Here is a 13937-nt window from a genome sequence, read left to right on the forward strand (position 1 = left end):
GATTGTGCACATTGTGTTGCGATCTTATAAGCCCTTAATGGCATTGGTTTGTGCTTATGCACTCTTGTGATTACAATCTTGTAAAGCCCTTAGTGGCATTGATTTTGTATTTTTTGTCATTTCATTACATGGTATCAGAGCCAGGTAATTATTGGCATTTTTCCTCTTTTGGGTCTTGGGATTCTTTGGTTCGAGTTCGTGCTTCGTGAAGGATTCATGATCGTTGCGTGGCTTAGATTCAAGGAAAATATAGACCGATGCATCTTATATTCTTAAGTATTTCTTATGTTATCTATTCCATGCATTATGAATGAAAAAACACTTATTTTCTTTACCGTTATATATATATATATATATATATATATATATATATATATATTTGATTATTATTATTAAAAAAAAACTCTTTAAATGGTTTCTTAATCATCGTTGGACTTGTTTTTTATTAAATATCTTATAAGACTTATTTGTTTATTTTTTAACAAATTAGACATATATATGTTTTGAAATCATGTTTGAATCTTAAATTTTTTCAAAACTTGCTTTGATATATATATACATATATATATATATATGTATACAATTGTGTATGTTTGAGCATGTATTGTTGGCATTTAGATGTTTTATTTGACCAAGTCAAGATTATAAATGTCAAATCATGTTCGTATAGTTGAACTTGGTTTTGTTCTCTTTGATAAATTGTTGTGTTTTAAAATAATTTGAGATATTCCAAAATAATTATGTGTGTATTTCACAAGTATAATTTTATGAAATCTTGCTTGAACTTGTGTTTAATATTTTGCTTTACTCTTGGTATATTAAAAGTAGCATATGAAGTGTTAAAAATTATGATCTAGCTTATAAAATAATCTTTATTGATATTTGATCCTTATGCACTTATAATTGCCTTACATGATGAATAAGATTGTTTGTTTGTGCATAAGTTATTCAGCATAATTTCTTATGGGAAGTCATTCACTTTAATAATTGTCCTTTATGGGTCTTTTGTGGGACAATAGTTATGATATTAGGTGTTTATATTGTTGATCCTTTTTGTAGAACTTATGATTATGTTATTAGTCTCATGGTATTATTTTACATGCTTTGCATATGATTTAAACATTGTGTTGCATACTTGGTTTTTAATAAAATACTAAGTTGAGAATCATGAAAAATTTTTGTGTTTTTATGGGAGTTATATGTGTTTCTCTCATGGTTCACTTTAGTACTTGTCTATTATTGATGGACGTGTTTGTCCACTTAGATCTTTGGTGGACATGTGTCTTCTTGATTAAAGACTTTTGAATCATTGTATACTTATTATTTATAAAATATATTTTTTTATATTGTGCCCTTAGTGCTTTAAATCTATCACTTGCATATATGCTTAAATTTGTTCCTATACATGCCTTTTGTATAAGATATGTGGCTTAAAGTTATTTAGATTATTGTATATACATGAGTTCTTTTGATCGCTTTGTGAGAATCCATGATTAATTGTACTTGTATATGCACTTCATTTTTTATATGGTTATTTGAAAATCTCTATATATGTTTTGGTCCTTTTTAATGGCATTGATTGTCTCATAGTAGACTTGTAATCTAGATTGAGTTGTCTCTCTATATAGCTTGTTTATATTAACGATGCTTATGATTGCATGTGCATATGATTGCACTATATTCAGTCCAAGTTTTTCAAACTTGTTTAGAAAATGATTTTCGTGAGTATTTATTGCCTCCTTATGGCATTTGTTGTATCCATCACAAAATTTTATATGATGCATCATTTCTCTTGGAATTGTTATTTCTTTTATTTAGAGATGGTGTTGGGATGAGTTGTGTGCACCTCTTTTATGTCAGTTTAGTTTGTCAATTTACGGTTTGGCTCTAACAATTGTTTGATCTCTGGATCTGAGTGTGTTGTATCACTCATTTGTTATATGGCCATTATTATGTTGGATGTCATAATTATGTTTATCTATGATGGCTATCTATTTTTGAAATTATGGTGTTTTGAAAGATTGTACAAATTGATGAGCATTAGTTTGTTTTCATTACAAGTTCTCTTACCCTTTGTGTTTCCTCCTATTGTGCATCTTATCTTAGTGTCAGTATATGTAGACAAGAGATGTTTGTTCACACCTTCGTGTGTGTTTTTAGCTCATTGTTGGCATTGTGATTATACTCTTGATCCAGTCGTTGATACACTTGATTTTTAAGTACCATTATATATAGATAAGAGATGTTTATTCACACATTCGTGTGTGTTTTTAGACCATTGTTGGCATTATACTCTTGATCTAGTCGATGATACACTTGTTTTGTGAGTGTCATTATATGTAGACAAGAGATGTTTATTCACACCTTCGTGTGTGATTTTAGCCCATCGTTGGCATTATACTCTTGATCTAGTCGTTGATACACTTGATTTTTTAGTGTCATTAAATGTAGACAAGAGTTGTCTATTCACACCTTCGTGTGTGTCTTTGGCCCTTTAGTAGCATTATATCTATGCTCTTGTTCTAATCGTTGATACACTTGATTTTTGAGGTTTGAAGGCCTAGTGAGGTGATTGCTCGTGGTGGTCAAACTATTGTTGAAGTTAGAAAAATATCACTTCTTGATATTTGTGAGAATTTAAATTTCTTCATATTTTTCGCAAATTGGTGTTGATTTGTAAATATCATTATCTTTGTTATATGAGATTTTTAAAATCTCTCTTTAAAATTTCTAAACTTTTACTACTTGTTTTTATGGAATATGTTTATAGATAAAAACTCCAAGCATTTTTGCATTCTTATGATAATCTTATTCTTTATATTGTGAGTCTTCTTGTGTGTGCCCCTTTGTGGGTTTTGTGAGTGTATTCTTAAATAAACGCTTGTGGATTGTTCACTTGATATTGATGGGCACTTTGGTTCATAATTGAAGGTACTTGACTCTTTATATTAAATTCATGCATGTTATGTGCATTTTATTGATAAAAATAGTTATCTTTTTATTGTCGCTTCATGTGCATTAAATATGATTTAATTACATGATGCATGAATTTAATTAGCTCCGCTTTTTTATTATATGCATGATTGAAATACTTACGGTATTATTTATGCATAATTGTTTATCTCTTCTTGAGAATTGATATGTTTTTTAGTGATTGAATTCTCTTATCATCAATATTTATGTTTTCTTGAAAAATACGTTTATTTTGAGTTTATGATTATCTAAATTTGATTTCATAAAGATTTCTCTTTTGAGGTATGCTCTTCATGTCTTTCTTAACGGTTATCTAATATTTCTAAAAATTATCACCACTTTGCTTAAAAAGTTTTTCCTTAAATGTTATTTTTGTTCAAAATATATATATATATATACTTGTTTTGAAACTTCATAACTATTTGGTTAAAATATATTCTTTTTGTAGTTGGGACCTGTGTTTTGTTTTCGCTACAGGTTCTTAAAGATGTGACGGATCGAGAAAGGAATATCTTCAATGCATTATGAAGATGGAGATAGCCGATGAAGGCGATTGGGGATGATCACCAATAAAAGACATTTGAAGAATTGTATTTGCAAAACTCTCTAATATGTTATAAAGATGGAGATTTTCATTGAAGCCACTTGGAGACTTGAATCCTTTCCATTGAATCTTTGTTGTATTTTCAAACTTTCGGTATATCTCACTGTAAGTTTGAGGGAGAGTGTTAAGTTGTACATGTGTGTGTGTGTATATATATATATATATATATATATATATTGTGATACATGCATATTTGTTTCATTTTGTATATATATAGATATACATATTTATATATATGTATGTATTGATGTAATAGGTAAATATCCTTTAGGGGTATTTTTATCATTTTACTCATGTAATAGTATTGTTTATTAGGTACAGTTTTTCTCTTATTTATTTATTTTTATCTTTTTTTTGTGTGTGTTTTTTGTAAAGAGCATGGGCTCTACGGTCAAAAGATCATAGAGTCGTTGGGGGCTCCCAACAGTCACATTTGTGACCACGACTCTATTGGGAGCCCCTCAATAGAGCCTCATGCTTTCCCTTTGTGTATATATAGGGGTTGAACCCCGCTCTTGTAACTAATACTTCTCTTAAGCATTTATGCTCAATAAAGATGAATATTTTTACACTTTGTGCTTTTCTATTTAGTTTCTTAATGTTTTATATGCACTTAGTGCTTGTGTTGTTGCCCCATGATGGCTATTGTTTTGTCTTATAGTGGACTTGTGCTTGTGCAAGTTGTGTTGTGATCTTGTAAGCCCTTAATGGCATTAGTTTGTGCTTATGCACTCCTGTGATAGCAATCTTGTAAAGCCCTTAGTGGCATTGATTTTGTATTTTTTGCTATTTCATTACAGATAGTTAGATATATTAAAAATACAATTAATCATGGTCTATTTTGTCATCTTCTTCCTCATTAGATGTTATTGCATATTCTGACTCTGATTGGGGAGGAGATGTAAATGGTCGTCGCTCAACCACTGGTCTTTGTGTTTTTGTAGGTGACTCATTGATATCCTACAAATGCAAGAAGTAACAAAAGGTGTCGCTATCTTCCACAGAAGCTGAGTATTGTGTCATTGCCGCAATGACTTCTGAGTTAGTATGGTTGAGACAGTTACTTGACGACTTGGGAGTTCACATATCTGAACCTTCAAGATTGTGTTGTGACAACAAGAATGTTGTATATATTGCAAGCAATCATACATTTCATGAGCGTACAAAGTACATTGAAATGGATTGTCACTACGTTCGAGAGAAGTTCCTGAAGAAGACCATCACTTTACCATATGTGCCTTCTGAATACCAACCAACGGACTTCTTCACTAAGGCACTTCCATTTCCTAGATTTCACTTTCTTCTTGGCAAACTCTTGGTTGTCACTCCGTGAGTTTAAGGGGGGTGTTAATATATATATATATATATATATATATATATATGTGTGTGTGTGTGTGTGTTATTGTGATAGGGATTATCCATTAAAGATATTTATGTAAATTACCTCAATACAATGTAAATTACCTCAATACAGTAGGTTGTGTCCCAGAATGATTGGAACCTCACCGAGGACATGGCATTGGATAGAAATGATTGGAGGAGAAGGATTCATGTGGAAGACCCAGAATGATTTTCTTTGTTGGTTCATATCGCCGACCCTAATTGTTTTGGGATGAAGGCGTAGTTGTTGTTTGTTGTTGTACACTAGGTTGTGTCCATTAGGGGCACAACAGTCTTTTTTATCTAATTAATACATGTCCTTTAGCCATAGCTAAAGAGCTGTTGGGCTAGTCCCAACAGCTATAAATATAGATGTTGGGTAATATAGCTGCTGTTGGGCTAGTCCCAACGGCCATATTTATAGCTGTTGGGCTAGTCCCAGCAGCTATATTTATAACAGCAATATTTATAGCTGTTGGGGCTGGTCCATCAGGGCTAGTTGGACCAGCCCATGTGCATTGTATTGTGCTTATTTAAAGGCACCTTCTCCCCTTGTAAAGTTAATGCTTTCAATAAGCATTTTGCATAATAAAGATTATTATTTTTTATGTTCTTGGACCTAGAGTGGGCACTTGTGAGTGTTCTTAGTGATGGACCCATAAGAGGTCATTGTTCTTATATATTGTTCTTGCCCATAAGAGGCACCTCTTGTATACTTTTTTGTGTTAGATTACATATGTAATATAAACCACTGCCCCTCCCTCAACCCCAACCCCCTCCCCCCCGCCACCCCTGGGAAAAAAATGTATCAATGTGCTACAAAACCATATTTATGTTAAAAGTGGAAAAAAAAAGAAGTTTAAAATCCTGTTTAAGAGATCAATTGTAGCAGGTGGTATAGGCACTTGGACCAACCAAGACTGGTATGAACCCATGGTTGATTGATAACTGATTTGCCACCCAGGAAAATTTTCAGATTGTTAACCAAGTCCAGTGACTCGTAAACAAACTTTTGATTGAAATCCTTTTACTTGGAATACACACAAGCCATAATGTTAAACAAGTCAGATCAATCGATCTAATCCTGGCAAGCATATTCATCTATTTCAACTCATTGACTATAGTAGCTGGAAGCATCTGAATGAATGGCACAATGGAATTTCATTGCCGAAGAAAAAGATAGGGGAGTAGGAGCATGACATACAAGCACAAGATCATGCTGCTATTGCTTTCCACCAAAGCAAAGATTGGTCTGTCCTTTTTATTCAGCTCCTCCAATCCATTCAAGTCATTACATAAACAGAGAATAAATTATCATAGTTAGGTAAGGCATTGATTGAAAAATGAGACCAGAGATGAGAAATTCAATGGAAGCTCTAAGCAAGAAATCAAGGGACCGTAGCTTTTCAGTACTACATTAGTGTTTAATCTTGTCCCTTGAAAGATGCATGTTGGAAATTTTGAAGAAGCAAGAATATTATCATCATTCCACATAAACATTACATAAAAATCCAACAAATAAATGGTTCAGATATATTTAAAAGGAAAGAACCAGAGTGTATTACCTCCAATCTAACCAATGAGGGAAGACAATTGAAATAAAGAAAGGCTTAAACAATTACAAAATGAAGGGAGAAAATGAGATGAGAGAAATATAAAAGACAAACACTAGGTGTAGGATTTGATGTATATGGTACATTTACTTAGAAGAAGACACATAAAGGATATGTACTATGAACTATAGTCCCAGGAATAAAAATATTCAAGGCAAGTTGTCTTCTAACCTCTCACGACATTGTTTACCAATGCGTCCAGGTAATGCTTGTGCAATGGTTGACCACTTTTTTGCACCATGTTTATTAACAAGCTCTACTATCATGTCATCCTCCTATTTAATGTGACAAAAACATTTAGTAAAAACTGCAATAAGATTCATATTAATGGGCCACAGTTTGGTTAAAGTATTTGATCAAGTCAAACCATTAAATTTAATGACAACAATGAATGGGACCCCGATCAAAGTAGTCATCCTACCTCTTTTGTCCATGGCCCTTTAACCAGTGCAGGATTTAAAACTTTCTGCCACCTATGCAGGCACTGAACATCAGTCCGATTCTTGAAAAATTCAGCTGTTTGAAAGCAAGTAAACAAACATGCATACAGTTATGCATTTCCTCAAATTTAAGAAGAGAAAATTATCTTCTAAGAAATTTCAGATAGTGATTACAGATTAGGCAAAATATACAAAAGTAACTTCCACAAAAGAGACAGACGAAGACGAATATTTTTCTCTTTAGGAAGAGATAAGCCATAGAACCAATATGAAATTCATGAATGTGCATGACAACTAATTGAATGTCAAGAATGAAACATGTCAGCATCCCATTGCATTGCTAACCTTCTGCCTCTCAGCTATTCATTCTGATAGCCAAACCAATAATTGAGTTTGTGTTTCGTGAAGGATTCATGATCGTGGTGTGGCATGGATTCAAGGGAAATCTTGACTCGTATGCATCTTATATCTTTAAGTGTTTCTTGTATTATCTATTTCATGCATCATGCAAGAGGAACACTTATTTTCCTTATCTTTAAAATTATATATGTGTATATATATGTAATGAAATATGCGGAAATAAAAACAATGTCCTACAATGGACATTCACACATAGAAAGCAAAGAACAAGTCCAAAATGGACATACACAAAAGCCAACAATAGTTTGCAAACATAAAATCTTTATAAATGCAAGAAAGGGCTTCAAGAAGCCATGCTTTACAAAGGGGGAGACCCCACTTATTTATAGGCAAAGGAGAGTGAGAGAGAGGGAGAAAAGTAGGAGAGAGAGACCACATTGGGAGGCCCAACGACTCTTAGTTGGGACCCCCAATGTGAATGCATTTCATAAAAAGAAGGAAAAAGAAGAAAAAAAGAAAAAATATAAAAATAACTACAATGCCCCTATTGGGCAGAATTACAGGAATAACTTTATCGGGTATGATGGATATATATATATATATATATATATATATATATATATATATATATATATATATATATATATATATATATATATTGATTACATGTATTTTAACACCCTCCATCAAGCTTTACGGGGATATAACCGAAAGTTTGTTGAGAAGGAACATAAAACAAGGAGCAGCAAGAGATTTAGTGAAGAAGTCCGTCAACTGGTACTCTAATGTAACGTAAGGCAGTGCTATGGTTTCTCTTAGGTATTCATCACGAACATAGTGGCAGTCCATCTCAATGTGTTTAGTATGCTCATGGAAGGTGTGATTGCTTGCGATATAAATTGCACTTTTATTGTCGCAACACATCTTCGAAGGAGTAGAGATGACTATGCCCATATCACTGAGGAGCCTTCTAAGCCGCACAAGCTCCATGGTTGTAGTGGCCATTGTACGATACTCCGCTTCATTTGAGGACAATGATACTTTGTGTTGTTTCTTGCATCTCTAGAAAATTATAGTCACCTAATAAAACACAAAAAACAGTAGTTGAGACTCTATCATTGGGATTTCCTTCCCAATCAGCATCAGTATAAGCAATTAAATTAAGTGATGCGAAGAGGAAAGAAAAACTCCCTTAATTATGGTATTTTTAATGTATCTGACTTCTTAAGACTGCACTCATGTGCACAGTTGCAGGTGCATGTTGAAACTGACTGACTGAGTGAACAGCATGAGCTATGTCTGGCCGAGTGATGGATAAGTATGTCAGAGACCCAACAAGTTGGCGGTAGGGAGTAGGATCCTCGAAAAGTGTTTCATCTTCCAATCTCAACTTTGCATTGATAACCTCAAGGGTTTTTGTCTTCTTATCATCCGAGATGTCAGACTTGGAACAAATGTCAGCAGCAAGTTTCATCTGAGAGAGAATGTACCCTCGAAGAGAGTACGCTACTTCAATACCTAAAAAATATCTTAAGAAACCAAGGTCAGACATGTCAAAATTTCCTTTTAAAACTTTCTTAATATCATTGATTCCTTGCTCATCACTTTCAGTGATGATCATGTCATCAACATAAAACAGTAAAATGACTACTGAAGACCCTACATTTTTCACAAATAAAGCAGTGTCAGTATAACATGAACGAAAATTTAAACTTGTCATTACATTGCTAAATCTATCATGCCAAGTCTTTGGAGCTTGTTTTAAATCATATAATGCCTTTTTAAGTTTGAGAATTTTATTTTCACCAATATATACTCTAGGTGGAGGATCCATGTAGACCTTTTCATTTAATTCACCATTTAGGAATGCATTCTTAACATCTAATTGATAAATAGGTCATTTTTTAACTGACGCAACCGCAATAAGAGTCCTAACACTAATCATCCTAGCTACAGGAGCGAAGGTTTCGTCATAGTCTATACCGTATTCTTAAGCATATCCCTTGGCTACCAACCGGGCTTTATATCGTTCTAATGACCCATCACTTTTAGTTTTAATTTTAAAGACCCATCTACATCCAATAGCTTTCTTTTCGGTGGGTAATGAGGTTATTTCCCAGGTTTTTGCCTTCTCAAGGGCACTAAGTTCTAAGTTCATGGCTTCAACCCACTGAAGAATGTTTTTGGCTTCATTATAATGTGATGGTTCATGAAAAAAGTGTAACGCAATTAGACACGCTCTATACTTTGGTGTTAGAGACTCATAGGAAACAAACATATTAGGAGGATTGGAGATTCAACCGGATCTCCTTAAAGAGGTTTCTTCTATATTAGAACCTTGAGAGTATTTTTCTAAGGCACTCATGGAAACTTGTTGACCACGCCTAACATAAGTTTGAATTGGTTTATCACCTTCATTTTCAACATTGTTAAGAGGAATATCCTCTAGGTCATTTAACAAATCATCAGAAATTTCCTCTCCTTGAGGAGTCACATCTTCTTGAGAAAGAAGATCAAATAAGAAAGCATATTCTCTTTCGTCAATATCTTTATTTTTCTCAAAACCATTTTCATTTTCTAAAAAGGTTACATCTTTAGAGACATATAGTTTGTTATTTTTAAGATCGAAGCATCTAAAACCCTTTTGATTTTCTCCATATCCTAAGAAAATGCATTCAATAGCTTTAGAAGATAATTTATCTCTTTTATGTGTAAGGACAAAACATTTACACCCAAAAAATCTTAATCTATTGAAATCGGGTGTTCTTTCAAATAATTTTTCATATAGAGATGTATTTTGTAAGGATGAAGATATCATTCTATTTATCAAGTTGATGTTAAAGCGGTTTCGGCCCAATAACTTTTTGAAATTTCCTTGGAAATAAGAAGTGTCCTAGTGATTTCCAAAATGTGTATGCTTTCTTTCGGCTAGACCGTTTTGTTGAGGAATCTTAGGACATGATCTTTGATGACAAATTCCATTTATTTCCAAATAATTTTGAAATTCATTTGATAGATACTCTCCACCCGAATCGGATCTAAGATTAGAAATATTACTTGAAAATTGATTTTTGACTATCATATGAAATTTCTTGAAAAAGGTAAAGACTTCGGATTTTAAATTGAGAAAATAGATCTATACATATCTAGTGTAGTCATCAATGAAAGTAACATAATAGGAGTATCCTCCTTTCGATATGACCGGAGAAGGACCCCATACGTCCGAGTGAACTAACTTAAAAGGTCTTTTGGACACAAAAGTTCTATTTGGAAAATGAGTGGATTTCATTTTCCCAAAATACAATTCTTGCAAACAAAATGTTTCTCATTACAAAATTTCTTTTCAAAAGGAAATGAGTACATTTTTTAGAAACTTGGATGTCCAAGTCTTTGGTGCCAAGTTTCAATATTTTTATCATGGACATGATTACAAAAAGAGTTGGTGGAAAGTTTCAAGTTGCTCATGTAATAGAGATCTCCCCTCCTATGGCCTTGCCCAATCTTCTTCCCAGACCGAAAATCCTGTATAGAGCAATTCTTAGTTGAGAAGGAGATTTCACATCCATGGTCACATATTTGAGAAACAAAAAGGAGATTTAAATTAAGTTGAGATACCACTCTTACGTTTGGCACAAAAAAATCTTTGGAAAAATTTAAAGTTCAAAAACTTTTTACTTGTAAAGATGTACCATCGGCGATTGAAACATAAGAGCTTTTAGAGTTATTACACAAATTGGATAGCCCATTTTCTAGTGGGGTCATATAAAAGGAAGCTCTAGAATCAAGAATCCAAAAGGACATACCTGGAGGAGAAGAAGAAGCTATGGCGGCACCCGAAGTTGATGGCGATTTGAGTAGAATTTGAAGTGCCTCCGATAGTTGAGCAAGAGAGAAGGACTCCTTCCCTTTGATGGGCTCCTCCTTTTGTGTAATTTCTTCAATGGAGGCAACCTTACCTTTTGGGGCTTCATTTAGCTTAGGGCAATTAGGTCTTATATGACCCAGTTCTTGGCAATGATGGCAAATGGCTTTTCTATAGTTGTCATTATAGTTATTTTGCCTCCCAAAGTGTGGAGGCTTATAAGCTTTCATATGATTGTCGGGTTTAGACACGACCAAAACTTCATCTCCTCCCTTAATCATGCCAAGGAGAGTTTCTTCTTGGCATATTTCGGCTATGGCATCTTCCAAAGGAAGAGGTTTAGATTTATGAAGCAGGGAGGATCTAACTTGTTCATATTCGTGCCTAAGCCCATAAAGAAATTGGAAAAAGTGTTCTTTTTCCATTTGCTCTCTCCTTAGTTCCACATCGTAACTAGAGACCCACTTTGGTTCTAGTAGGGATAGCTCATCCCATAAGGGTCCAAGGGTGCTAAAGTAATCTCTTACACCCATTTTCCCTTGCTTAATAGTACGAATTTTTTCTTGGAGAAAGAATTGACGAGCAAGGTCCTTTTGAGTATACATACCTTTCATAAAGAACCATGCTTCATTCGCCATTCAAAATTTAGCAATGTTGGCGCAAATTTTGAGCTCCATATTGTTCATGAACCAAGCAAGAATTTTTGCATGCTTGTTTTCCCAATCTTCAACTTTAGATTGGTGATCTTCAATAGCCTTTAAGCGGGCATTTCCTTCAAGTGCTTTTTCTTTATCACCATCCATCTTGGTGAGTTGGAGTTGTGGTTCCGGAATAGTGCCCATGACATATCCCCAAAGCTTTTTTACCCTTGAGATTGTTCTCCATGACGGCAGCCCACATCATGTAGTTGGTACCATTAAGTTTGAAAGAGAGGTCAATCTTTTGCTCTCCTTTCATTTTAATCTCAAAAAGACAAACAAAGAGAGAAAAACAATATGAAAAATATAACTAGTCAACTAGCTATATCTAGAATCAAGAGCATACACCTTGCTCTGATAGCATGTAATGAAATATGCGGAAATAAGAACAATGTCCTACAATGGACATTCACACATAGAAAGCAAAGAACAAGTCCAAAATGGACATACACAAAAGCCAGCAATGGCTTGCAAACATAAAATCTTTATAAATGCAACAAAGTGCTTCAAGAAGCCATGCTTTACAAAGGGGGGGACCCCACTTATTTATAGGCAAAGGAGAGTGAGAGAGAGGGAGAAAAGTAGGAGAGAGAAACCACATTGGGAGGCCCAACAAGGTGTCGTTCGGCTCCCAAAGGTCACAATTGTGACCGATGGGGGCCCAACGACTCTTAGTTGGGACCCCAATGTGAATGCATTTCATAAAAAGAAAAACAAAAATAAAAAGAAGAAAATATATAAAAATGACTACAATGCCCTTATTGGGCAGAATTACAGGAATACCCTTATCGAGTATATATATATATATATATATATATATATATATATATATATTTGAAATCATGTTTGAATCTTAATCTTTCAAAACTTGCTTTATTTGATATATATGTATATAATCTTGTATACTTGAGCATATATTGTTGGCATTTAGATGCTTTATTTGAACAAGTCATGATTATAAATGTCAAATCATGTTCGTATTTATTATTGAACTTTGTTTTGTTTGTTTTTTTGAAAAATTGTCATATAATTTAAAATAATTTGAGATATTTTAGAATAATGGTGTTGTGTGTATTTCACAAGTATGATCTTATGAAATTTTGCTTAAACTTGTGTTTAATTTTCATCTTTATTCTTGGTGTATTAAAAGTAGCATATGAAGGATTAAAAATTATGATATGCTTATGAATAAATATTTTTTATATTGATATTTGATCCTTGTGCACCTATGATTGCCTTACATGATGAATAAGATTGTTTATTCGTGCATAAGGTATCGAGCATAATTTCTTATGAGAAGTTATTCACTTTAATAAAAGCCTTTTATAGTCCTTTTGTGGGACAGTAGTTATGATATTAGGTGTTTCTCTTGTTGATCATTTTTGTAGTACTTATAATTATGTTATTTTCTTAGTCTCGTGGCATTATTTTGCATGTTTTGCATGGAATTTAAATATTATGTTGCATACTTAGTTTTTAATAAAAATATTAAGTTGAGAATCATGAGAAACTTCTTTGTGTTTGCTCTTTATAGGTGTTATAAGTGTTTTTCTCATGATTCACTTTAGTACTTGTCCATTATTGATAGACGTCCTTGTTCACTTAAATCTTTGGTAGACATGTGTATTCTTGATTAAAAGACTTTTGAATCATTGGATTTATAACATAAAAAAATTTATATTGTGTTCTTAGTGCTTTAATTTATAATTTGCATATATGCTTAAATATGTTCCAGATATGTGGCTTTAAGTTATTTAGATTATTGCATATACATGAGTTTGTTTTATATCTTTATGAGTATCCATGGTTAGTTGTAACTTGTGCAGGTACTAGATTTTCTATATAGCCCTCTTTAATGTTGTATGGCATTGATTGTCCTGTGGTAGACTTGTAATCTAAATTGAGCTCTCTCTATATAGCTTGCTTATATAGATATTGCATATGATTGCATTGCATTTGAATGCATCAATTGTCATCTTAATTGTGCATGTGATTGCACTATATTCA

The 13937-nt window shown here is 33.2% G+C and overlaps 2 protein-coding genes across 2 annotated transcripts in view; both read right to left on the reverse strand.

The window, feature by feature from the left end:
* LOC149831709 (transcription factor MYB3R-1-like) overlaps window positions 1-6244 on the reverse strand; it is a 49473-nt gene extending 43229 nt beyond the window's left edge. The window contains exon 1 of the mRNA XM_090012180.1: window positions 6162-6244. Within this exon, the coding sequence (XP_089868306.1) occupies window positions 6162-6175 (14 nt within the window). The 5' untranslated portion in view covers window positions 6176-6244. The remainder of the gene's footprint in view (window positions 1-6161) is intronic.
* An 80-nt stretch (window positions 6245-6324) lies between these two features.
* The window catches only part of LOC149831710 (transcription factor MYB3R-2-like), a 29704-nt gene continuing 22091 nt past the window's right edge, over window positions 6325-13937 (reverse strand). The window contains exons 5-6 of the mRNA XM_090012181.1: window positions 6992-7086; window positions 6325-6845 (exon numbers count right to left, since the gene is read on the reverse strand). Of these exons, the coding sequence (XP_089868307.1) occupies window positions 6720-6845; window positions 6992-7086 (221 nt within the window). The 3' untranslated portion in view covers window positions 6325-6719. The remainder of the gene's footprint in view (window positions 6846-6991; window positions 7087-13937) is intronic.

This window comes from Nuphar pumila, chromosome 7 (genome assembly GCF_984573655.1).
Source record: "Nuphar pumila chromosome 7, dmNupPumi1.hap1.1, whole genome shotgun sequence".
In the NCBI taxonomy this organism is placed as follows: Eukaryota; Viridiplantae; Streptophyta; class Magnoliopsida; order Nymphaeales; family Nymphaeaceae; genus Nuphar; species Nuphar pumila.